Source organism: Sus scrofa, chromosome 5, assembly GCF_000003025.6.
Source record: "Sus scrofa isolate TJ Tabasco breed Duroc chromosome 5, Sscrofa11.1, whole genome shotgun sequence".
NCBI lineage: Eukaryota > Metazoa > Chordata > Mammalia > Artiodactyla > Suidae > Sus > Sus scrofa.
This window is the reverse complement of record NC_010447.5, coordinates 89,304,987-89,332,457: the sequence shown is the minus strand read 5'-3', so window position 1 is coordinate 89,332,457 and position 27,471 is coordinate 89,304,987. Positions and strand designations below refer to the sequence as shown.

Here is a 27,471-nt window from a genome sequence, read left to right as displayed (position 1 = left end):
GGTGGCTGGATGGTGTGAGAGGAGTAGGTTTAACTTCTGAAGGGACTGACTGCCAGGCTGTTTTCCAAAGCCCCACTTGACTTTCCACCAGGGCTGCGCGAGCGTTCCAGTTTCTCCACATCCTCGCCAACACGGGTATTATCGGGCGTCTTAATTTTTACTGCATAATAGGTATGTAGTCATATCTCTTTGTCATTTTAATCTACCTTTCTCTAATGCCTAATGATTGGGAATTTTTTTCGTGTATTCGTTTGCCATCCGTATATCTTATTAACTGAAGTATTTATTCAAGTCCTTGCCCATTTCTAAATTGAATTGTTTTCTTGTTAAGCTTAGAGACGTCTTTTTATATACTGTGTACAAGTGCTTTATAAGATGGAAGATTTGCATTTGTTTTCTTCAGGTCTGTAGTTTATCTTTTCATTCTCCTGATGATGTCTTTCAAAGAGCAGAAATTTCGCATTTTGACAAAATCCACTCATCAGTTTGTTCTTATATGGATCATGTTTTGGGTGTCGTTCCTAAGAAAACTTTACCTAAGCGAAGGTTGCACATGTTTTTCACCCATGTTTTCTTTTGGAAGTTATGTGGTTTTAGGTTTTTCATTTGGGTATGTGATCAATTTTGAGCTCACTTTTGTTTATGGTATGAGTTATGGGTTGAACTTGACACTTGTTGTTATGCGTATATGTAACCAATTGAGTCAGCATCAGTGGTTAGGAAGACTCCTTTCTCCGCTGAATTGCTTTTGTACCTTTGTTGAAAATCAGTGGTCCATAAAAGTGTACATCTATTTCTGGACTTGAGTCTGTTCCATTGGTCTCTTTGCCTGTCGTGTTACCAACAGCACATGCTTTTCATTTCTGTTGTTCTAGAATAAGTCTTGTAATCGGGTGGTGTAATTTCTCCAACTCTGTTCCTATTTAAATTTATTTTGATGCTCATATCTCCTTATAAATTTTAGAATCAGCTTGTCCATTTCCATTTAAAAATACGCTGAGAGTTTGATTGAGAGCGTTAAGGCTTTCATGAGGATGCATCCATTGGAAGAAGGTATTCAGACATCGTTTTATATCTGAAAAACTGGAATTTTGAGACCAATACAGCATTTAAAAATTTTTCCACAGCCTTGCTTCCATGTTTATTGAAAACCACCTGTGTAAAATGGTATTGAATAGTGCCAAAGGATACAAGGAAAAATAAAATGTTCTAATTTTAGTCCTTCTTTCCAATGATTCTACCCTTTTTTTCATCTCCTCCCAGAGAGAAAGCGAGTAATGACAGTTCTCTTGGGCAGCCGGTCATTCCCGGGGAAAGATTGCAGATACATGGAGGGTCTGTGCTGTCTTGAGTGAGAAGGGTCCTTTTTGCTCTGCTCTCTTCCTTCCCTCAGAGGCTGGAGCTTATTCGCCGAGTGTAGGCTGTCGTACTCTACATGCTCTTCTGCCATTGTTTGGTGCAGGGGTTGCAAATCACACACCTGTAGAAGCCGAGAGATCCTGGCCATGGGAAGGCAGCCCAGCACTGCACTGTGGGAGAGAGTGGAGAGCAGTCTGAGGATGCCTCTGTGAGCTGACAAGCAAAGCCACAAATCTGGAAGTTTGTGAAACCTCCCAATTTTCAGTGGCTGTCTCTGTAGTGTTCTGAATCACGCAGGCCAAATGAAATACATCTGTGGGCCAAATTCGGTCCATTGGCTCCCAGTGTGCAGCCCTGATGGATGGGCTCTTTTATTTGCTTTCAGGGTCAGCTCTTTCATCAGCTCCCTAAAGGATTTGTTTCAGCAATTGCTTACTGAGTGCTTTGTGATGGGCCAGGAAGTGCTTGGTGCCCAGGAAATCGATCGGGGGTGAGAAGACCCTCTCAGGTCCTAAGCTGTGGGGGCTCCTGCTCCAGTGTGGGGCTCAGGTGTGGCAGAGAAAGGCATTCCGGCACCACCTCCCGTTCTCCTCCGGTTCTGCCCCTTCCCTGTATCCTCGCTGTCACTCCTGTCAGGTTTTAAAGAAGGGTATGAGCCGCGAGGGAAATCTTGAACAAAATATTTTAAAATATGTATGGAAGTACAAAAAAATCTTGAATAACCAAAGCAATATTGAAAAGAAAAAACAGAACTGGAGGAATCAGCCTCCCTGACTTCAGACTCTACTACAAAGCTACAGTCATCAAAATGGCATGGTACAAAAACAGAAATACAGATCAATGGAACAGGGTAGACAGCCCAGAAATAACCCCAAACACCTATGGTCAGCTAATCTATGATGAAGGAGGCAAGAACATGCAGTGGAAGAAAGAGTCTCTTCAATAAATGGTGCTGAGAAAACTGGACAATTGCCTGTAAGAGAATGAAATTAGAACACTGTCTAACACCAGACACAAAAATCAACTCCGTATGGATTAAAGACCTAAATATAAGACCAGACACTATAAAACTCCTGAAGGAAAACATAGACAGAACACTCTTTGACATAAATCACAGCAACATCGTGTTTGATCCGCCTCCAAGAATAAAGATGATAAAGACACAAATAAACCAATGAGACCTAATTAAACTCTTCACAGCAAAGGAAACCATTAAAAAAAAACCAAAAAAACGAAAAGACAGTGCATAGAATGGGAGAAAATTTTTGCAAGTGACTCAGCTGACAAAAATATACAAACAACTCATGCAACTCAACAACAAAACAAACAACCCAATTGAAAAATGGGCAGAAGACCTAAATAGACATTTTAGCAAAGAAAACATACAGCGGGCCAGCAGGCACATGAGAAAATGCTCAACATCGTTAATTATTAGAGAATTGCAAATCAAAACTACAGTGAGGTACCACCTCACACCAGTCAGAATGGCCATCATTAACGAGTCAACAGATAACAAATGCTGGAGGGGATGTGGAGAAAAGGGAACCCTCCTGCACTGTTGGTGGGAATGTAAACTGCTACAACCACTATGGAAAACAGTATGGAAGTTCCTCAGAAAACTATACATAGAACTACCGTATGACCCAGCCATCCCACTCCTGGGCATATATCCAGAAAAAAGTTTCACTGAAAACGACACATGCACCTGTATGTTCATCACAGCACTATTCACAATAGGCAAGACAAGGAAACAACCTAAATGCCCATCGATGGATGAATAGATCAGGAAGATGTACATATAAACAATGGGATGCTACTTAGCCATAAAAAAGGACAAAATAATGCCATTTGCAGCAACATGGATGGAACTGGAGAGTCTCATACGTAAGAAAGAAATCATGCGATGTCACTTATATGTGGAGTCTAAAGGATGGGACAAATGATTTATCTACAAAACAGAAAAGATCATGGACATGTCGGACAGACTCGTGTTTGCCGGGGTGGGGGGGGGCGGGAGAGGGAGTGGGAAGGATTGAAAACTACATTTGGAGTGGACGGGCAATGCGATCCTGCTGTATGACACACGGAACTATATCTAACCACTTGTGATGGAACATGATAGAGCATAATGTGAGAAAAATAATGTGTGTGTGTGTGTATATATGTATGTATGTATGAATGACTGGGTCAATTTGCTATATAGCAGCAATCGACACAACATTGTAAATCAATCATAATAAAAGATTTAAAAAAAAAGAGGGGTGTGGTGGATTGTGCTTGGAGGAATCCTGGAAAGCTTCTCTGAGGAGGTGACACAGGAGCTGATTATTGAATGGGGGGTAGCAACTAGCCAGCAGAATATGCAGGAGAACAATATTGCTACATGTTAGTGGAACATGAGGTTTGATTGAGTGGTTGCTGATCAGAATTGGAATAAAATATAATAGGATACCATATAATAAAACTTTTTTGTTTTGTTAAACTTTTCTTTCAGTTTCACACATACGCACATGCACATGCTCCTAATCTCTGGTTTTTTTTTTTTTTTTTTTTTTTTGTCTTTTTGTTGTTGTTGTTGTTGCTGCTATTTCTTGGGCCGCTCCCGCGGCGTATGGAGGTTCCCAGGCTAGGGGTCCAATCGGAGCTGTAGCCACCGGCCTACGCCAGAGCCACAGCAACGCGGGATCCGAGCCGCGTCTGCAACCTACACCACAGCTCACGGCAACGCCGGATCGTTAACCCACTGAGCAAGGGCAGGGACCGAACCCACAACCTCATGGTTCCTAGTCGGATTTATTAACCACTGCGCCACGATGGGAACTCCTAATCTCTGTTTTTAAAAGAAATTTTCATTGAAAACCAGAAAAACACAGTCTGGAATTTTTTTTTTTTAAAGATTAAAAGAATATTCATTAATGATCTTATTTTATTTTTGAGGTCCTTTCATAAATGTGCCTCAAATTACCTTCAGCTGCTTCTTTGCAGCTGGAAGCAGGCCCTGAATACCTGCTGGGACCTGTCTGTGGCTCATGTCTTCAGAGCTCCATAACCGATTAATTATGAGAGTGAGCAAGTGACTTTAATTCCTTTCTTTTAATTTTTTTCCATTGGTAAAATAAATGAATTGGTTTAGATAGATTGTTGTAAAGCCCTAAGTTCCACAGAGGTGCTTCAGACACACTACAACCAATTTACATAAATAGCAAAATATGCCCACTGCTGAATGATTAGCACTGAAAGGTAGCTGGTACATCATAGGCCTCAATTAATATTTGCTGAATTAATGTATCTATCCTCAAGTGCCACTGCACTTTATATGAAATTATATTGGAATTAGTTGATAAAAATGACTCCTGAAGTCATGCTTCAGGCACAACATTTGAAATAATGCACATCCTAGAAAATTAAAATTTTGCCAGGAATCACAAAACTCCAGAGCCAGATGGAAACCCCTACTGGGCTTAAGCTCTTGCTGCAAGGCAGTGCTCCTGGGCTTTGCCAGGTTAGTCTCCCATTACCTGAGACCTTCTGAATGCATCCCCTGTGTGAAACGCAACTGCTTCATACATTTTCAAACTAAACTCTTCAGAGTTATTTCTTGGGAGCTGTAATGTACCAGATACGGGTTAGGTCCTGGCCGTGAACAAAACAGACAGTTTCCGCCTCCCTCGAGCTCGTAGTTCACCGTGGTAGATACCAGATGCTTCTACGCTGAGTTCCTGTGCGCTTACAGGTTTCTTTGGGCAGACCTTGCATTCAGGATTCGGCTGCTTCTCTGGCCATATAACATGCAATCAGCTCATTGATTTGGAAGAGGTCTGTCCGACTCCTGCGGATTCTGAGAGACTGTCGGCTCCCTTGTTCCCGATACCAAAGTTACGTCACGAGTTTGGAACTCACATTTTGCTCAGGTTTTCTTTTCCTCCCTCCCTCCTTTCTTTCCTTCCTTATTTCCTCCCTCCCTTCCTTCCTTCCTCCTTTTCCTCCTTCCTTGAGTCACACTGCATTTCCAGTCGGTTAAGACATCTTAACCTTTTCTTCTAACCTGCCCTTGAGGCAAGTTGCAAACAGTTTCTATCTTTCTGATTGATTTTTTAAGTTTGGTAGGAGGTCCCATTTGTCCTCAAACAAATTAAATCTTATTAGCATCGTTGGATCAGTCTCCCAATTATTTTGACTCTTGATTGCGTCAGTCACCCCCGTCACTGTCCCTTCCAGATGCGGGAAGGTGGCAAATTGAAAAGCCTGCCTTCTCTCTCTCCCTCACTTGCTGATAAGAGGACTGAGAGTTTCATGTTTAAGATTATTGTGTCATAACTTTGAAAGATTTTGCTTGGCAAACGCACGTGACCTTCATCCTTTTTTATTTCTTTGGTCTGATTGCCAAGCCACTCAACCCAGCTGAATTCGCATCAAAAAATAAAAAGTACTTTTGATGCCTAAAGTCTGCTTCAGTGAGCACTCCGTAATGATGATCGTAATTTTCTTCTCATCAGGTTTAGGGCTGATAAGAAAACTTGAATCTTTCAGAGTTGTTATTTTATCATTTTCACATGCAGTTGAAGCTTCTTTAACTCTTGACCCTCTACTGCCCAGGGATCAGCAGCAAAGATCGTATCCAGGGAGCACAAGGCCAGCTTGTTTTCTTCAGTTTGAGGGTCGGTTTAAATATTTATGAATTTGATTGCGAGGATGAAAATAAATTTACAAATACTTCGAAATCATTTTGAAAATTTGGGAGAACAGTCATCTTTGGGAAATAACGCAATTCAGGAATTCATTTTTTCTAGTTGGGGAAAAAAAGTCAACCCTTTCTATCTTTATAATGCACCTTCCACATGAAGGAAACTTTAATGTCGTTTGCAGGCGGACCATGAAAAAACCATGTTGTCATTACAGTTGCGAATTTATATTAGTCGTCTGTGCACGCTGAGTAACTGACAAGGCGCTTTGGAAAGTCGTCTCTCAACAACAACACGGTTTTTAAGTTCGAAAGGTAGTTTTTTAAGTACATGTTTCAATAAACCAAGTAATTTTTGCCATCTGCCAATGAATTTCTGACTTAAAAACAGGGTCACATTGTGCCTTTCATGGACTAGAGGCACGGTTGCCTTTTGGGGCCTTTTTCCGCCATAAAAAAATAGTCTATGCCTGGGTTGTTATAAAGATGAATATATTAATATTTTATATTCAAGTATTTTCGTTGACCTAAAATTCCTTTTTTTCTTCTGATTTTAACAGAAATTAAAACACTTTTATGGGCCCGCAAGAGTACCACGGAGTCTCGGTACTATCCCCACTCTACATAATGGATAAGTCGACTCCGATTAGAAGTTACATTTTATGGATAAGTCGACTCTGATGAGAAGTTACATTTCCTCTTACATTTATTATACTTTTGCATTTAATGTACATTTTTTTTTGGTCTTTTTGCCTTTTCTAGGACCGATCCCGCGGCATATGGAGGTTCCCAGGCTAGGGGTCGAATCGGAGCTGTAGCCGCCAGCCTACACCACAGCCACAGCAACGCGAGATCCAAGCCGCGTCTGCAACCCACACCACAGCTCACAGCAACGCCGGATCCTTAACCCACTGAGCAAGGTCAGGGACCGAACCCGAAACCTCATGGTTCCTAGTCAGATTCCTTAACCACTGCGCCACGACGGGAACTCCTAATATGCATACCTTTAAATGGGAAGAATCAGCTCAATTTCTGTAGTACACCTCTATTAAACTCAATTAGCAACTGGGTATTTGGTAGGAATGACCTGTATAAGCAAGATATAAACAACGTAAAACAGAAATATAGGTCCAGGGGAGGAGGGAGGGTGAGGGATGGCGTGGGAGTTTGGGGTTAGTAGATGCAAACAAACTATTACATTTAGAGTGGATAAGCAATGAGGTCCTGCTGTGCTGCACAGGGAACCATGGCCAGTCTCTTGGGACAGACCATGATGGAAATAATATTTTAAAAAAGGATATATTAGAAAAAAGATAATATGGAGTTCCCACGTGGCTCAGCAGGTTAAGAACTTGACGACTATCCATGAGGATGTGGGCTCCATCCCTGGCCTCGCTCAGTGGGTTAAGGGATCTGGTGTTGCTGTGAGCCTGCAGTATAGGTCACAGATACAGCTTAGATCTGGCATTGCTGTGGCTGTGGCACAGGCTGGCAGCTGTAGCTCTGATTCATCCTCTAGCCTGGGAACTTCTATATGCCGCAGGTGCACCCCCCGCCTCCAAAAAAAAAAAAAAAAAAAAGAATGTGTGTGTGTATACATATGTTAAAAAAGAAAAGAAATGAAAAACAATTGTAGGAAAATGAAAAAAAAAAAAAGAAAATGTATGTCCTTTACGAAACTGATTCAAAGCAGCTGACTGGCCTGAAACTATCAGCATTTACCTATTTTGTAATTTCAAACAGTGTACAATGATCATGAAATATCACATTTTCTCCTCCTTTAATCTCCTTCCCTTTCTTAGTGCAATGTCAAAATCTCCCTTTTTTGCCACCTGGTGGTTTTAAGGCTTGATACTAGAAGGTCAAGTGTTACTTCTAGTTCATTCATATTCTAATAATGACTCTACTGTGTATATAAAAATGATGCATGTGCATTATAAAAAAATCCAAAGAATGCAGAAAAATACAGGGAAAAAGATGAAAAATCCTATCACTCAGAAATAAGACTCATTAAGTGAACATCCTTTTGGACATCTGGATATCTCCCTAAGCATGTTTATCGATGGGAAGATGGATGGATGGCCGATAGAAAGAAAAATGCTTCCGTAAAAATGGAATCGTATGATACGTGCTAGTTTTAAAATTTTAAAACAAATACATTTAATTTTATTTGAATGTAACTGGAGAGAACGAAATTAAAAATTAACTTATTACTGAAATTTAAATAAACATCTTTTTCACAGGAAAGTATGTTTTTTGTTTTTCTTTCTGAAGTTAATAAAAAGGGTGATGCACTTGAAGTGTGTGGTTCTGGATTTCTTTTTTTTTTCCCCCGAGTGTATTTGTTGGTAGACGTCATTGGTGTTCCTCCCACTTTTCTCCTGGGATGCAGGAGAATTGTATTTCCTTTACTCCCTTCAAGTTGGGTGTGACCTTGCGATGTGCTTTAGCTGCAAAGTGTGAGCAGACGTGACTAACAGACGTATTTCACGGCCAGATTTCCAGTCTCTCACCCTTCCTTTCCCTGCCTTGTGAGTGTGGATGCTTACGTGTGATGTGCAGGCGGAGGAGCAGAACATCACCAATGCATGGAACGAAGGCTGCACAGCTCTCAGGGGCACCGCCCTGAAGAGTCACGTGGGCCCGCGGTGGCGGGAGTGTGAGTGAGACGTGAACTCTCCGTCGGTTAAGTCCTGAGATTTGGGGCTTGTATCCTTCCGCAAAATAACAGCCTGTCCTGACCGCTGCCCTCTCCGTTTCAGGCAGTACAGATTTCTTCTTCCCTGCATTGATAAATAGGCACCCTCACTGCCTTTCTTCTAGATTTTGTTCAGTGCCCTTGTTATTTTCACACAGTCAAGGTGATGCTGTTTACATCCCAGTCTATGATCCAGCCTTGATTTTGATTGGTTATATTATTGTTTTCATATAATCAAGATATGTAACATTATGTTCTGTGCGGTTGTTTAAAATTAGTTTTGTATTTAAATAAATTCAGTGTTCGGGATTGATATTTTTGCCGTAGCTTTTCAATTTCTAATATCAAGAAGCCGGTTAAGGGGCTTGGAACGACGGCCTGGTAGGGGGAGGTTCCACCACGGAAAGGAGGGATCTGGTATCATTTGCATTGCTTAGAATTTTCCGGCATGCTGATGTGAAAAGCAGACTGATTTCTAGTGTGTTTGGGGGTTTTGTTTGTTTGTTTTGGTTTTGGCCAGGCCTGCAGCATGTAGAAGTTTCCAGGCCAGGGATCGAACCCACACCACAGCAATGACCTAAGCCGCTGCACCACAAGAGAACTCCAGATTTTAAGTGGTTTTATTGGCTGCTTTTAAGTTCTCTCCAATGTATTCTTTATTGCTTGCATCTGAAGCAAGCAGTTTCCACCTTCCCACCCTTGATATGCTACTGCTGGTATATTTATTTTATTCATTGCACTGACTAGATTAAGACTTTTAAAGGAGGGCTCAGAACAAACAGGGAATACTTGAGTTTTTATGTTCAACAATATTTGCTGATTACCTTTATATTTGAAAATCATCTTAGCTAAGAATGATATGCAGAGAGTATACTTTACTCCCCTTAAAATTTTGGAGGAATTGCTTCATTATCTTTTGCATTTAAAATACTGTTGATTTCTGTTTGTGAGTCTCTTTCTGTTTTGTAGCTAAATTCTCTCTTTTTTTATTTCTTAAATTCCACATATAAGCAAAATCGTATGATATTTGTCATTTCTCTGCCTGGCTTACTCAGTAGTATGATAACCTCTTGGTCCATCCATGTTGCTGCAAATAGCATTATTTCATTCTTGTTAATGCCTGAGTAATGTTCCATTGTCCACACACCACATCTTCCTTATACCAAAGGAGAAGGCAAGGGAGGGGTACGTTAGGAGTTTGAGACTAACGTATACACACTGCTTTAGATAAAATAGCCAACGAGGACCTACTATATAGAACAGGGACAAAGAATCTAAGAAAGAATATATATATATATATAATTATTATATAATATATATATAATTATATATATATTATATATATAATATAATATATATAATAATATTATATATATAATTAATATTATATATATTATAATTATATAATTATATATAATTAATATTATATATATATATAATTTAGAAAACTTATTCCTGGAAAAAAAAAATACTTGGGAAATTTTCAATAAGGACTCTCTCCCCTTGTAGGCAACTTGCTTTTTCTGCTTGAAGGATTATATCTTGCAACTGGAAATTCAATTATTTAGCCAGAATATGTCTCACAGTTGGTTATTCTATGTCAATGTTTTCCCTACAACAGGGTATGTGCTTTCAACTTAGAGATTAGATTTCATTACTTATTCACTGTAGGGATATTTTCTTGTGCTAGATCTTTGAATACTTTGGGCTTAGTTTTCTACTTTTTGCCCACTAACCTTTCAATGGATTATAATTTTCTCTCCTCCATAGATATAATTTTTCCATAACTGCTTTAAATTCTGCCTTTATCTCAAGCCTTTTGTGAATATAAATAATGTGGAGTCATGTTAATGCTATTCCTTGGTGTTTCTGATTTATGTATTAGTTTCGTGATGATGCTGTTTGGTCCTCATTTTTAGTATGACACGTTTCCTGTAAAATCGCCTTTCGTTATTTGATTATCCCATGATTAAGCTCTTGTTTACCGTAATCATATTTCTTTTATGCTTTTAAGGTATTCAATGGTAAATTACTTTCTCTTATTCCTTGAAGATTGCCAATTTTTTGTCAGTTTTTTCCCACATAATATTCCCTCTTAAAATCACTTGTTACACTAGCATGTGAGTGACCATGCCATGTCATTCCATCTTGCCCATGTTTGGGCAGCGGTGCTCAGCCTGCGGTGCTTGCTCTGCCAGACTGGGATCGCTTCTCCTTGACACCCCTTTGACTCCCTTTTCGTTGCCCTTTGAGGACTGGATACTTCCTCTTCTGGGCACTTGCTTTGCCTTAAGGGCACGTGTTGAAAGAAGGGTTGGCAAAGGGGCCGGCTCCTCTCTGTTGTTTATGGGGCCACCTTGTCACACCTGTGCCCTGCAGTCTCTCCTGAGCCTGTGAAACGTCTCGTCGCTTCTGCTGGCAGCAGTCAGCCCTCCTGTTCATGTTTGTGATCTCCCCCATCTTCCGTGGGGCAGGTCCCATCCCCAGCGCTGAAGTCAGAGGAGAAAAAGTGAAAGGAAAGCCCATTTCATTCATTGTGCGGTTCCCAACTGGGGAAATCAGAGTCTCTCTCTTCGAGTCGAGTTTGATTGAATGATTGATCCAGCTTCAGGGGGTGCTGGAGTATGGTTCAGCCATCTTTGGAGGGCTGGATTCTTTTTGTTACCTTTTGTTCATTTCCTTAGGTCCTAGGGGCTTTGGAGACTCTGGAATCAGAGTATTTGCCCAGAAGCCATCTTGGGGTCTGTCAATCATTCTGACTCTCTTAAAATTAAACATAGGTGTGGGAGAGAGGGGTTCATTGTGGCCCAGTTCAGTACAGAAAGTGGGTACCTGCCTACCCTTAACTTTGTCAGTGTTTTACTGTTAAAGAGTTGCTACCCCCTCTTTTAAAATGTTCTGTCTTCTCCAAGATGATACAATATAATTTCTGTGTTTTCTTTAAGTGCTAAGTAACTAAACATGGAAGCACTTGGTACTACTATAGCCATTAAGAACAGAACCAATGAACACGTTGTTATTGTAATGGACCATCATTTTAATATATTCATTTATCCAACAGTATTCATTTATGTGGTGAGAACCTACTATATGCCAGGCACTTTTTTTTTTTTTTTTTTTTTTTTTAATGGCTGCATTTGCGGCATATGGAAGTTCCCAGGCCAGGGATGGAATCCGAGCCACAGCTATGGCCATGCCAGATCCTTTAACCCACCACCGGATGGGGGATGATATGTTGGAAGATGTTATGTGGATAAGGGGATATCTTAGAGTGGGCTAGGAGTTGTCATTGAGAATAGGGCTGTCAGGGTGGGTTCCGTTGAGAAGTTACATTTGATGGAGGGAGTCAGTGGAAGACTCTTCCAGGGAAAGGAACCAATTAAGCACAAGGCCCTAAGGTTCCAGGAAGGCTGGTGTGATCAGGGGGTAGGATGAAAGGTCAGTTGATGAAACTGAGTCAGGTCAGTGCAAGCATGTGAGAAAAATGAGTGGCTCAGCAAGTTGTAACATGAACTTTTAAAGTTTTTGATACCATTCTGAAAAAATTTCCTATGCCAATGTTCAATTAATTGTCTTTTGCTATGGAAGGATAAGTTTCCATGAGCGCTATTTTAAAAGCAGGAACAAGCAAAACCCCGCTACGAGAGCTCCAGAGGTCTTGGTTGTCTCTTGGTGGATGTACCGGGAAGAGTGATGCAACAGCATGGGAATCACAGCTGCTTAAGGAGAAGTCGAAGGGCATGAGAGCTGCAGAAAACCAAAGTGCTTTTTAAAAAGAGGGTGTAGCATGTTGTATCTAAACAAGGCCTTAGGAGTCATCTGGTTTTACCTTTTACAAATGAGAAAGCAATCCAGGCGAGGCTAAGTGACTTCATGCAAGGTTTGCAGCTAGATTGAATGTAGGTAGGACCCAGGCCTGCTAATTCTTAGTCCAGACCCTCTGTCCACCCTACGTCCCGCATTTTAACTCAGTAAGAGCTCAATTATTGCTAATAGTTTTGTTGCTGACCTTCCACGAACTTGATGGGCCAATCAAGTTTTCCATGACAATATGTGTGATTTATTTGTATTTTGCAACAGGGCCGTCCGCCTGCTGGAAATCATTTTTAGAAAGATCACACAGTTTATTTCTCCACCTCTCTGTGAGGACCAGATTGTTCCTTGTGGTTATCTATCAGAACAAGGGGTTCTAATTAGCTGTCTTTTCAATGTGCTGCCTTTTTTTTTTTTTTTTTTTTTCCCTTTCCAGGCAGCCAGTCCCTAGGCTGCAGTCCCTCTGCAGAACCATGCCCTCAGGGACGAAGATGAACGCGTGAGCCCTGGGAGGCAGCCTGTCACGTTAGTTTTCTTAGCCTAGTAGGAGCCTCTCTTTCCTTCCCTCTGTAACTAACTGTCCTGTCTGAGATACATTCTTATTTGTGTGTGTGTGTGTGTTTAATGGTGTTGTTTAAACATGCACTTCAAAACTTGCACTGTGGTGGGTACCCTGCTTTCTGGTGACTGTTTTACTTGGGTCCATATTCTCTCTCACTGCGCGGTATCCGCTCTGTGTTCCTTTGTATTTCTTCATCTGTTCCCTGGTAATGAGCTCTCATATTGCTTTCAGCTCCTTTCTTCCGAGTGGTACGTGATAAAAACAACCTCGTAGATGACCCTTCCTGGGTCTGAACGAGAGTTTTTATAGTTTTTATGGGATATATAAACCCCCAAACAGGAGCGCAGGTTATAAGGTGTGTGTATGTATGTTTGCTAACGCAAATGATTTAGCTTTGTGCCAACAACTTCCTACCTGTCCCTTAGTGACCTCTTTCAGAGTGTTTCTTGGGTAAATACCCCCAGGAACAAGAATATGTACTATATTCCGTTTTATCTGCCCTGCCTGCTTGCTTGTAGAGGGGCTGCCCAGTCTTCATTCCCCACTGCAGTCAATAAAGTTGCCTACACGGTCCCATTACAGCCAACACTTGGTATTGTCTAGATTTCTATGCACATAAAGTAATTTATCATTGCCATTTTGGTTGTTATTTCTTAAATCTCAGCATTTGAGCCTCTCTTTATGTGCTTGCTTTTGCATTTCCTCTCGTTTGAATCTCCTGGTCTTCCTTTTGTCCTTTTTCCTTGAGAGATTCCTGTCTTTTTTCCTCTTGGTTTCAGGTGTACTGAATAAGGCCAGAGAGTATTCCCTCTTTACTTGTCGATATTAGAAATATCTTTTCTCGTTCTGCTCCATCAGCTTAAACCATGGTCTCTTTCAATGTAAAAAAATGTATCTTTGGGGGATTCATTTAAAAAGTCACTTCCCACCACAGGTCATAAACTCCTCCAACGTTACTTTCCATTCGGTATACAGCGCTGCCTTTTATGTTTGAGCCTTTATCCATAGGAAATCTATCATTGTTTAGGGGGTGCTGAAAAAGTCTAGTTTCTTTTTCAATACATGTAATTAGCTAGTTCTCTCCAGGTTGGAGAACGCCTCTTCATTCTCCTTTATGAAATTAAAACTGTCGTTACAAGAATTGTCATCTTTATGTTATAATAACGTCATTCCATCCAGCACCGGAGTGACTGCCAGGCACAGGTTGCCTTAATCTTTTAACAAAAGCTTAAAATTTTCCACATGGCGATATTATGTGATCTTTGCTAATTTAATTTCTAGCTCATTTATAGTTGTCATGGCTTATTTTATTTTTATTGTATTTTGTATTTGATTATTGCCGGAATGGAGAAATGCTGCTTGCTGTGATTTTTGTTTTGAGTTGATCTTTCATCTGGCAATTTTGTTCAACCCTCTGATTTGGTCTAATAGATTGGCCTTTTCCTATGTACTAGAAATATAGTCTGAAAATAGTGATAGTGTTGCGGAAACCGCAAAAACCATGGCATCGGAAGGAGACAAACAGCACTTGGAGATATGGAAAAGCAAGGTTTATTCAGCACCGGTGCGGGCTCAGAGGAGTCACCTCCAGAGTCTGAGCACCATGTGTTTGTTCTCACAACTTTTATACATTACAAGGTCTTGATTTTCCCATGGAAGCATCCCGGACCTCCCCCATCCCCAAGCAGACAGTGTTCCTCCCTAAGAAACTGAGCAAGCAAGGTTACAGAATCGAACTGATAAGCAATGCTGGGTACCTGATTAGCAGGGCTGCTGGCTTGGACAGAGAGCACACAGTTGTTACATTATTACAAGAAGGGTGGCATAGTGATGAGCACAGCTGGAAAGGCTTGCAGCTGCCTTCTTAGCCAAGGGGGGGTTGTTCTTTAGTTAAAACTCCATTTCAATAGTTTTATCTCTTCCCTTCAAATGCAACATCTAATTTCTTTTTCTTTACAACACTGCTCAGGACTTCCACCACTGAATTCAACAGTCATGGTGCTAGTGGGCACCTTGTCATGTTCCCATTCTTAAAGGGGACACATTTTAAAGTTCTTTAGATTAAATCTGACTGAAGGCTTTTGTAATTTTATCAAGTTTAAAAAGTTGCCCATGTTCCTAGTTTTTAAAGGAATTTTTAAATGATACATAGGTATCAGATTTCATCAAATTTTGTTTGTGTTTATTAAGATAATGACTTTCTAAGCCACTGATATGTTGAATGAATGGATACATTTTATAATGTTGAAATTATTGCAATCCTGGGATAAGTTCGGCTTGTTCGCAATATATTATTTTAAATAGATTTTTAAAACCTCGAATAGTTAATATTTAGGAATTTTATATCTAAAATTATGACTGAAATGAGCCTGTGATTTCTCTTTTCTTTTTTTTTTCTTTTTACGGCCATATCTGAGGCACATGGAAGTTCCCAGAACAGAGGTCAAATCAGTGCTGCAGCTGGGGCCTAAGCTGCATCTGTGACCTACGCTGCAGCCTATGGCAATGCCTGATGCTTAACTGCTTAACCCACCGAGCAAGGCCAGGGTTCGAACGTGCATCCTTACAGAGACTAGGCTGGGTCCATTGAGCCACAACAGGAACTCCTGATTTTTCTTTCCTTTATTCTCCTTGTCCTGTTTGGAATGAAAAGCACAGGCACCTAATAAAATGGGTTACATAGTTTTTGTTCTTTTTCTGTTTTCTAGTTATATAAGATAGGAAATTAAATGTTCCATGAATGTTTGCCAAAACTAACCCAGGGCTCTTTAGCAGGGGAAGGCTTTGATTACTCCTTCTGCGGATTTTTTTTTTCTTTCTTGTCTTTTTAGGGCCGCACCTGCGCATATGGAGGTTCCCAGAGTAGGGGTCCAGTTGGAGCTATGGCTGCAGGCCTACGCCACAGCCACAGCCATGCGGGATCTGTGCCACGTCTGTGACCTACACCACAGCTCATGGCAACACCGGATCCTTAGCCCACTGAGTGAGGCCAGCAATCGAACCTGCGACCTCATGGTTCCTAGTCGGATTCACTTCCATTCTGCCACAACGGGAACTCTCTTCCGTGTATTCAATCCTTGGGTTTATTCACATTTTCTATTTTGTCCTGCACAAGTTTTGGCATTTTATATATTCCCAGAAATGTATCATTTCATCTGCATTTAAAAAATTCGTTAGTACCTTGTGAATGGTTATAGCTTATTGCTCAGCAAATTTGCACTCTTCCAATCTGTGAGAAGACTGACTTCCCTCTCCTCTGGGCCTTTGGCTTGGCCGCACATGTCTTGTTTGGTCAAGGGAACCTTAGTAGCCTTGACCTGAGCAGAGGCCTTAAATGTCCTCAAGGCCAGGTTAGCCTTTTCTCCTAAAAAGCGGCTGTACCAGGAGGGACCATCTCTTAGCTTAACTTTTTTCCTGGTCCGGCAGAGCCGAAGCCTGTGAGCCTCCCTCCGTGAGTTAGGGAGAGTGGTTCCTGTCGCCAGCTCACCAAAGGAATGGGTATGGTTTTTCAAAGTGCGGCTTCATGTCCATCTGAGTCACTTCATAAGAACTCATGTGCGCTCACAAAAGCTCCAGGCACATCCCCAAATAACTGAGGTTTAAAAGGGCCTTTGGTCATTGAAACCCTGGCTGCGATTCTGGACCCCTGGCCGCAGCGTCTCTGACTTTCCCAGCAGCTGTCTGTGTGCTGCTGTGCCTCTCCTTTACCCGTGGTCTTCGGTCTCTGAACTGTATTTTGAACCCGTGCAGGTCCTCTTCTCGGGTCACCATAAGGTGGCCGCATATCGTCAGGACGCAGGGTAAAAATGGGAGGTTGACCACACAGGACACTGGGCCTGTGGACTTGTTTTCAGTCATAGAATCCACACTCAGCCAGGATAAACCAGGGAGTGCCATCTGCACAGACGTTTCTTGGAAAAGATGACTTTTTTTTTTTTTTTTTTTTCTGAAACAGATCAGAAACACATAGCTCATAGAGATGGTGAGTTGGAAACTTGACTTGGAGGTACTTTTTGCTTCAAACATATCATCACTTGCTGAAAAAGGAGACACTGAGTTCCATGCTGGGCTCAGCAAGGGGCCAGAGGTCAGAAAGGAAGGGTGCAGAGCTCAGAGACGGGTCTCTGCCCATGAGGCGCTTGGGAGATGGCGAAGTCAGAGAAGATACAGAAGAGTTAGGGGTGCGTCTTAGATCTGAGCCCGGAGCAGCTCTTGATGGGTTTGAGTGTGGGAGGAATCATCATTGGAGAGGAGAGGGGAAGGCCGAGCTGTTTCTATTCATGTAATGACCCCAGAGATGGGGGGTGGGGTGGGGGGATAAGTACAGAGATGGGGGGTGTGGGGACGGGGGTGTTCATTCCTGCAAATGGGTTTTTAGCTTCATCGTGGTAGACAGGTTATCAGAGAATGTTGTTTTCTTTTGAACCTCTCAGTGAGTTTTAACTTTGCTGAGAATGGGATTAAAGAATTGCATGAAAGAGAGAGAATCCATATAAGGGAGACCATTTTCTGAGTATACGAAGGAGCTAACTCCTTGCTTAGAACTTTTTGGGGAAAGATGGACATTCTTTTTTTTTTGTCCTTTTGCCATTTCTTGGGCCACTCTCCCGCATATGGAGATTCCCAGGCTAGGGGTGAATGGAAGCTGTAGCGCCGGCCTACACCACAGCCATAGCAATGTAGGATCCGAGCCTCATCGCAACCCACACCACAGCTCACAGCAACGCCAGATCCTTAACCCACTGAGCAAGGCCAGGGATCGAACCCGAAGCCTCATGGTTCCTAGTTGGATTCGCTAACCACTGAGCCACGGCAGGAACTTCAAGATGGACATTCTTATGTCATAGTATCTGGTGGTTCTTAACCAGGGGTAATACTGCCTCGTCCCGGGATGTGGACACATGTGCTCTGGTGGAGATGGGGGGGGATGTTCCCAGCACTTAGCAGGTGCAGGCCAGTGGATCGTCCTGCCTGAGATGCCAGCAGTGCACTTGCTGAGAAGCGCTGCACGTCCCAAACTTCAGTCTCTTGTATTCTCGTTGTACAGTCCTTGCCTTATTTATTAGTGGGACACCTGTACCTCTAATGTAGTGCCTTTATTTAAATTTACTTTTTAAGTTTACTTTTCTTGTTTCTTTACTTTTTGATCATTCTATACCTGCTTTGTAACTGACTTATCTTAATCCTTGCAGTCATGGGTTTGAAATGCTATGGATACTTTTTACAATTGTGTTAAAATAGACACATGACTAATTCTAACCCAGAAGCTTCCCTGATTACCCCGGCATCATCTTGCCCGCCACCAGGGGTGCGCACATCAAGCTTGGAGGCACCGTGGCCAGATGGTCACAATGGATTAATTTAGAGCTTGACCCGATTTGATGTCGTATGTCCTTGGGAGTTGACCCTGCTGCCTTAGGACACTCCTTTTTAATTAACCTTATATTCAGCAGAATTCATGAGCTGGAAGGGCCTCATGAGGATACTTTTCCAGCTAAAGGTCAGACGCCACAAACAGCTGTTATTGTCTCTCTCTGTGCGTAAGATCTCTTTGGAAGGGCTTGATGTGTTCTTGGCTGGGCAGCACTTAATGTGTCAGTTATCCTTGCTCAAGCCCATGTCCATAGAGGGCTGGCCATGCCCCAGTTATGTGGCAGTATTCGCAAGGGATGGGTGACCCCGAAAGTGTGGAGAAGGACAGCAAATACTGTCCTCACTTGCAAAAAGTTGGCTCAAAGCATATGTTGCATTAATAAGTGGCCAGGAGTCGGAATGATGACAGAGGACAGACAGCACAGTCACAGATGCTCCCTCCCCAACACCCAATAAACACCCAAAAAGCAGTTCAAAACAGAACCGTTTGCCAGGGGCCACCAGACAAACAAGAAGGCCAGTCACAGCTTTATGCCATGCACTTTGCTGAGTGGCCGGAAACAGCCCATCCTGACCCCTCAGAGGCAATGCTGGGAAAGGAAGGTGAGGAGACAGCCTCCTGAAGAGTCTCCCCCACAGATCAGCAGGGGAAGGAGCTGCTTGGGTGAGTGTCGGGAAGTCCTCTGAGCAGAGGCAGGAAGGCAGCTCGGAGCAAGCCGCCTCCCCGGAGCCCGGAACCACCCTGGGAGTGAGTGCGCCCTGGCAGAGTGAGCGAGCTTCCAAAAGAGAGGGCAGTGCACAGGAGCCCCGGCAAGGGCTGCCCGCGAGTCCTACCTGTCCTTCGCGGCGGAACAGCGCAGAGAAAACCGCAGCCAACCTCACATCCCAGCTCAGAGGGAGAAGGGCAACTGGTCCCCTACGAGGGAGCAGAGCGTAAGGAGACATCGGTTTACTCCCCAAGACAGAAGCTCTGGATAGAGCTTCTCATGTCAAATATGAGCAAGATGAAGCTAAGTGTGATGACAACTCTGCAACTATGCTGCAGCAGGGGACTGGGTGACAGGAACAGCTTGCAAAAAAATGAACACACAATCAGTCTGGTCTGGGAGAAAACTGTCCGGGGAAACTCAGCCTCACAAGTATCTCATGCTGCGGAAGAGCTGAGTATTGGAGTTCCCGTTGTGGCTGAGAGGTAACGAACCTGCCTAGAACCCATGAGGACGTGGGTTTCATCCCTGGCCTCACTCAGTGAATTAAGGGTCTGGCATCGCCATGAGCTGTGATGTAGGTCGCAGACACAGCTTGGATCTGGCATCGCGGTGGCTGTGGTGTAGGCCGGCAGCTGTAGCTCCAGTTCAACACCTGGCCTGGGAACCTCCATATGCTGTGGGTGTGGCCTTAAAAAGACAAAAAAAAAAAAGCTCAGTGTCAATTCAGTAGAAATAAAAACTCAATATTATAATTGGATACAGAGATTCTTTTAAATTTATATTTTTAATTGTAAAACAGAACATGGAGCTTGCTCTCTCTTCCATTTTTAAGCATACAGCTCAGTGGTCCGTGCGTTCGTGGTGGTGTGCCACCACTCCAGAACTCTCCACCCTGCAAAACTGAAACTCTGTCTCCATTAAACAGCACCTCCCGTCCCCCCTCCCCAAGCCACTGGCAACCACCATCCTTCCCATCCCAGGGAATTTGACTCCTCTTAGTAGTCACATGAGTAGAATCACAAGAGTGTTTGTCCTTTTGTGACCGGTTTATTTCTCTTAGAATGATGTCCTCAGGGATCATCCTTTTTTTTTTTTTTTTTTCCCTTTTTAAGACTGAAGAATATTCTATGTGTACTATACCAAGTTTTGTTTATCCATTCATCCCTTGATAGAGGCGTGGGTTGCTTCCAGTTTTGGGCTGCTCGGAACAATGCTGCTATGAATATGAATATACAAACACCTTTTCAAGTCGCTGCTTTCAATTCTTTTGAGTATATAACCCCGAAGTAGAATTGCTGGATCATATATGCTCATTTCATTTTTAATTTTTTGAGGAATTGCCATACTCTTTTCCACAGTGCCCGCCCCATTTTATATGCCCACCAAGAGGGAAGCGGGTTCCAATTTCTCCACATCCTCACCAATATTTATTTCCTGTTTTTGTTTGTATGTCATAGTAGCCATCCTCATGCGTGAGAGGTGGGAAGGGATTTTAAAAGAGAGATTGATTGAATAGATTGAAGAGCCAAGAAAAACTGAGAGCAAAAACATAATATAAGTGGGGGGAAAAAAAATCCGGAAGAGCCATAACTCACAGTCAGGCAAATAGCACTGGGGAAAGGCATGAGCTAATCGTAGGGAGAGAAAGCAGTAAGAGAGAAAATGACAGTCGTGGGAGATGGGCAAAGACACAAGCATACGGCACAGACAAAAGTGTGCAAAGATACAGCACAGGAAGATTTTTCTGAAAGGAAGGAAGAACTCCACCTTCGATCAGAAGGTCATGCCACATACCTGGAAGAGCTGATCCAGAGGAACCAAGATAAACCTTGAACGAAAGCTTCGGAACTGTCAACACCAGAGAAGAAAAGCAGGTTCGACCCAAGGGAGAGTAATCAGGTTGGAATGAGAATTCTCTCTACCAGCATTGTCTCCCCTAAAAGTAGGAGCAAGATCGGTAAATTTGTGAGATGAATAAAATTGAATGTATATTTAAATAATACAAACGTTTAGCCATAATTTAAAATGTGCTAAAACATATTAAAATAACATCACATCGTATTAATAAACATGAAGTGTTCGTTCAGCAGCGAAGGCAGTGAGGAGACAGTCTCGATCTGAAAGAACTCCGGGAATTGGTCATCATGGAGCTTTCTTGCAAAAAAAAAAAAAAAAAAAAACCCAAAAAAACCCCACCCTCTAAAGAAATTTTACCCAAGTGACTCAAATCAAAATAACAGACTTGAGAGGAGAAAAGCCATGGTTAAAACACAGTAACAACAACAACAAAAGACGGGGGAAGAGTCAAAGCCTTATGATGTAGTTTTAAGACTAAGCAGCGGGGAGGGGGAGAGTACTGTGATAGACGCGTGTAAACAGTCGGCAGCCAACCAGATAAAAATGGTACAAGCAACAACAGCGGAGAGGTGTGAGAAAAAAGAGAGGAAAGAGAACGGGCTCATTGTAGAGCGTTCCTGTGAAAACATGCTGTTTACCTCTGAAAGTTTCATTAATTTTTTTCTCGGCGTTAAATAGTTTGTATGTGTGCATGCATTTTTTGTTTGCTTGTTTGGTTGATTTTGTTCTTTTTGTTTTTAAGCATTGAACTGCAGGTCACAGAGCCATTGGGTTTCACTTCTACTGCTTTTACTTCTGTTATCGTCAAGCAAAATTAAGTCACTCTTATTCGTGCACGTAAAGAAAACTGCTACGTTATCTTTCTCACACTGTGGCCCAGAATGCTGGTCACCAGCCGTAAATACGATGGTGGGATGGTGGCTACGTTGTTTTCCTCTTTGCACTTTTTTGTGTGGTTTGAACTTTCCACATAGGCCCATATTTTTATAAAAGCTATAAAAGCATTAGTGTTACTATAAAATAGTAGTCAGTAGTATCATTATTCTGATATACTTCTTAAGTCATTAAAAAAAAAAAAAGCAGCCTTGACAAACACCAGAAAGAGTCCGTGACCCCATTTTTGCAACTCCTGCCTAAGATACTGGCAAGTGCCTAAGACCAAAGGCACATGCTATGGAAAACATGAGCTATTCTAACAGGATGCCTTTTGCCTTCTCATAGAATTCATAAATCAAAGCAGCGAGCTGGTGAGTGTGAAGTGGGATTGACCTCAATTCCTATGATGCTGGTGACAGAAAGTGTGGTACAAGGTGCTGTCGCACAGAAGTCTGAGCTTCTGGTCCCGGCCTAACCCCTCACCCCGCATCATCATCTTGGAAGTCCTTTGCAGTCTCTGATCTTTGCTGAGATGCTGGGTTTCTACTTCCTTGAACCCGCCCGGTTCTGAGGCTGCAGGGCCTTTTGCATACGTGGTGCCTGCTGCACAGGGCAGGCCTCCCTCCTTCCCTTCCCCTTCATCGGGCTCCTTCTGCCCATGTTCAGGGTTTCGCTCTCACCTCCTTCCTCGGAAGGCCTTCTGGATAACCAGTGGCACATCTGAGCGCATCTGTAGTTATTCACCTGATGTCAGGTTTCTTCAGCTCACTGGCCTTGGGGAGATTGGGCTCCACTGGAGGAAGTGCAAGGTCAGGTTCTCTCTTGCCCCTCCACAGCAGGGGCTTCCTCTTCCTGCCCCGGGCTTAGCCAGGATGGTCCCTCTCCTCCCATGACCCATGCTGAACAACCGTCTCCGCCTTTTCTCTTTCTGCTACCTCTACATTTTTTCCCCCCCCTCAGGGGATGTTTTAGCTCCTGCTTCTGTTAGAAATTGTAACTTTTCTTGGTAGTCATCAGCTTATCAGGAGAGAGTAGTTGTTCTGTTCAGCCTGTAACTCTGTAGCACTAACCATTCCTACAGGAGAGAGTGGCACCCCTGCACCCACAAGCCAGTGCCTGAGAGAGATGGGCCCACGTGGGCATTCTTAGAGTCCCCTAGAACCCTCTGCTTGGCTTCTCTAATAGAAGAAATAGAAATGCAAAAAGCATGTTGCAAAGCAGTACATGCAATGTAATCCTAAATATGTTTTATGTGTAAAGACTGAAAAGAAATAGATCAAATTATTATGAATGAGTTTCTCTGATGGGATTTCTAGTTATTTTTATTTTCTTGCTTCCAAATTTCCTGTAATGAGATTTCCATAGATGCTAGGTGGTACTTCTTAAGCCCCTATACATAGCTTTGAACTGGGCAGCACCCCCCCGAAGATCAGGAGGGTTGGCCCCTGCCATTTGCAGGTGTGTGCCATTCTCCCACCTTTTCCTTGTCCGCCCCGTCTGATGTCTTCGCTCGTGTCTTTCTCTTCCCCAGATGACGCGATGGCTGGAATCCCCCCGCACATCCTCAGTAGCTCCCCGTCCGACCGGCAGATCAACCAGCTGGCGCAGAGGCTGGGCCCCGAGTGGGAGCCCGTGGTGCTGTCTCTGGGACTGTCCCAGACCGACATCTACCGCTGTAAGGCCAACCACCCCCACAACGTCCAGTCCCAGGTGGTAGAGGCCTTTGTCCGCTGGAGGCAGCGCTTCGGAAAGCAGGCCACCTTCCAGAGCCTTCACAGGAGCCTCCAGGCCATGGAGGTGGACCCGTCTGTGCTCCAGGACATGTTGGAATGATGGTGCACCCATTAACACCCGGGGCCCCCCGTGGCATGTGCCAAATCCTCACTCTCACCCAGGGCAGGTAGATTTGGGGGGATTTTTTTTTTTGTTGTTGTTGTTTTTTGGTCTTTTTAGTGATCCTTCGATAAAAGGAGATAATGCGATTTCCACTTGACATTTCCTTGAAAGGCAGGATGACTGAGTAGGTTTCCCACACTGCTGCATTGACAATTCATTGTGTCTCATTGCTCGAGGATGGCATTATTTGAATTGTGCAGGTTTTAATTGTGTGGTTGCCTTTCAATAAACTGATTCATCCTAGTGGCCCGAAAAAAATGCGGGTGTCCTATATATAAACCATCCACTTTTATGATGCCTGAGAATCGAACGGTGGACGTAGCTGTTGATAATTATGATAATAAGAAAAAATGAATTACTGTATATAAAATGGCCCTCTCATGAGTAAGTATTTTTGATATTCCTGTATTGCATAGATTGGGTGTGAAATTCTCGTAGTCCTTTCTCTGGAACAGAATTGATAGTAACAGCGAAATGGCTATGTTCTCTGGTCAAAGTAAATAGCACAGGCAGGGTGCCTGCATTAAATGGAAGACACTAAAGCTCCCTGCAAAGACCAGTTACAGTCCCAGCCTGCAAATCTGAGCTCTTTATCCTTAAAAAATTTGCTGAAGAAAATCACGTGCCCTCTATTGAAAGGAGTGGGGCTTGGGGGACAGTGTGGTCCTTCCTCTGAGGTCTTAATGACTGAAGGGTTGTGCTCCTAAGGGCCACGGTTTAATCTTCTGCCCTTTTACCACTAGCACGTGGCCTTTGTCAGACGCTTGACCGTTTGCAAGGCTTCTCACACGTGTTGTCTCGTCCGGACCTCACAGAAGTGCTGTGAAGTAGCTGGGAAGAGAGGTGAGCCCCCTTCTGTCGTGAGATGGAGTGATGTGCCTGAGGTGACTGAGTCAGAGTGTGTCTTGAGATCACCCCTCCTGTGTGACCTTTCCACCTGCTCAGTGTCACTCCCTCTCCCCCACGTGCTCTCATTCCTCCTCTCCCGGGAAGGAGCTCACTGCCCGCCTGCCGCCAGCAGCATCTCCTTGGGTGAGTCACGTCACTTCTCTAAGCCTCAGTTTCCTCATTGGTAGAATGAGGCAATGCTTTGTCCCCACGTCCGAGACTTTTGTGTTGCTTAAAGGCGTCACATCTGCCAAGGGCTCCTCCAGTGCCTGGCCCATCATCAGCTCTTGGGAAATGGGAGCTGTTCATTGGCGGCTGTGGCTGGTTGCGGGTGCAGTTCACAGACCAAGCCGAGCACTGGCTGAAGCTGAGGGCTCTGTAGCAGGAAGTGCTATTACCATGCCTCTTGCTAGGCTTTAAAATGGGATAGGAGTTTATTAACTGCTCAGTGGGCCCTGTCAAGAGAGGGACAGGTGACCATTCCCAGTCTGTGATCTGTCCTTCGGGATAATTGGAGAATCCACTTCTTAATCCGAACCTAGCTCAGAATTTTTCAAAGGGAAAAAAACGTATACTGTTTACTTGTGTCCATTCTGAGCACAGGCACATCGAGTGGTGAGTGTGAACAGAAAGTGAACACTCAAGAAGAGGCCGGTCTTGTGTTGATGACATCCTTTCAAGTGTCTGGGAAGCATATTCCCTGTCCTAAGAAGGATCATTATGTTTAGGGTTCAACAATACATCAGAGGAATGGTCCACGGGTCTTATCAGCTCTAATTTTCCATGTTGTAGCCCAGCCATGAATTCATTACCTTACAAAATCCTCACGCTTCTGGCCCCATCGCTGCGCCCCGTGGTAGACTGTACCTCCCCCCACCTTCCCTAACTGCTCGTCATTTTGAACCTTGGACTTGTTAATAGCGCTGTTCCTCTCCCTGGGTTTGCTAACGGAGTTGCTTCAGCTTGTGTGCTCACCACATTTACGGATGAGTGAGGATGGCTGGGCTTTGCTGCATCTGCCTAGAAGGCGTTTTAGAAGCGGGTGTGATGACTGGCTAGGTCATTCTCGCCCTTTGTGGGCATCTGTCATGCACGGACACCTGTGTGCTCTGTCAGCAGTAAAGGGCAACTCGTGATGAACTCGCCTGCCGTGGGCTGTCAGGGTTCTCAGGGAGCTCAGATGTGTTGCCTTAGTGGTCAAGGGGTCTCCACCATCACATGGCAGCTGCACCTGACCGGGCTGGCTCATGTTCTTGCCGAAGATTTGCCGAATGGAAGAACCAAGCAGCAGATCACTGTCTGATTTCTACCTCTGGCTGCAAAGAGTGATGCCGCATGTCACCTGCCTACCTGCCAAGAGAATCCGAGAGGTGATGTGCTTGCGAGCAGTACATGTGTTTTTGTGCAGGAGAAGATTCTACGATTCCAGAGATCGCCTTCCCCTGATAAACTTCTGAATAAGTGCAGTGAGGTAACAGGGCACTTGGAGGTGCTGACCAAAAAAAAAAAAAAAAAAAAGATTAAAAAGTCTCACCCTAGCTTGGTTTGGGGGGTGTGTGTGTGTGTGCGCGCGCGCGCGTGCACATATGCATGTGCATGAGTAGGCCCCTAACTTTTTAAAAACTATAACTACATAAAATTTTATCAATGCAGAAATAGCCCATCTTTTTATTGCAATGTGGAAAAATACCAATGAAGAAAAAAGTAAGAATGGTTCCTACTCCCATCTTCCAAAGATAACCACTGTTAACAGCCCAGGTTGGTTCCTTTCTGGGCCTGTGTGTTCTTTCCGTAACAAAATCAAGGTTGTGTCATACACGTTGTTTGACAATCGGCTTCTTTTACGTAGCTTGTAACTATCTTTACATATCGTCCAAGGTTTTTCTCTGCCAGCATTTTCAACATCCTTTGTGTTTGGAGCGCACTTTCAAGTCCTCTAATTTTTAGCAGAATATTTGAAGAACTTAAAAGATGGTAGCTACGAAGTATGGCAATGTCTTTTTGCTGTCAGAACGTCCGCCGTAATTCCACCTTTCGCCTGGTCCCCTTTAGAGACGTGTCCTTACTTGAGCAGAGCTGTTTCCTGTCCCCACTGTGCACTCTTAGATCCTCAAAAAGCACAGTTGAGTGCATTCCCATGAATGTTCTGGGCTTTACTCTGAGTTTTTAATCTTGTTCTTAGAGCACGAGGCCCTCTCCACGGCTCTGGGTGACCCACTCAGCTCAGTGTTCTGTTCCAACAAGAGTAGTATTTGGGGGACAGCAGGATTGTACCTACAGATACCAAGCTGTTGGGACGCCGAATCTGATCTGTGTGTAGCTGCTGGTCTAGTGGTGGCATCCTTTCCAGCATGTGCATGTGCCAGCGCTAGGTAACCACCTTCCTATTATGTCGATGGATCATTAAGGGGGTCTTTGTTTTTCACTATTTTAACAGGAATGCAAGGAAAGTCCTTGTTAAATATTTATATTCACCAGAGGTTACAATGAACTGGACCCTCCTTTGTCTAGCTCCAAACTGATATGAATTTTGTGATTAATGAGCTTTTGTTATATAGCAAGCCAGCCCAGCATGTATTGGCTGAAAACTTAGCTCCCGATTGTGGGAACCAGCTGGATTGTTGTGATCCGGGCCAGCCCACTGGTCTGTGCTGGGCTCTCACGCCTCTGTGGTGAGTTAGTGGGCCGGCTGAGGAGAGATGATTAGGATGGGGTCACTCGTACCATGTCTGGCACGTGGTACACTGTTGCCTGGGGC

The 27,471-nt window shown here is 43.5% G+C and overlaps 1 protein-coding gene across 5 annotated transcripts in view; it reads left to right on the top strand.

Annotated features, from left to right (window-relative positions):
* Nucleotides 1–27,471, top strand: part of CRADD (CASP2 and RIPK1 domain containing adaptor with death domain) — a 222,812-nt gene that overhangs the window by 147,957 nt on the left and 47,384 nt on the right. Inside the window, exon 3 of one of the 5 annotated variants that reach the window (XM_021092767.1) lies at nt 23,461–24,213. The exons of the other annotated variants lie outside the window; for them this stretch is intronic. Coding sequence (XP_020948426.1) covers nt 23,461–23,762 — 302 coding nt within the window. The 3' untranslated portion in view covers nt 23,763–24,213. Of the gene's footprint in view, nt 1–23,460; nt 24,214–27,471 lie in introns of those variants that run through there. 5 annotated transcript variants of the gene reach the window in all.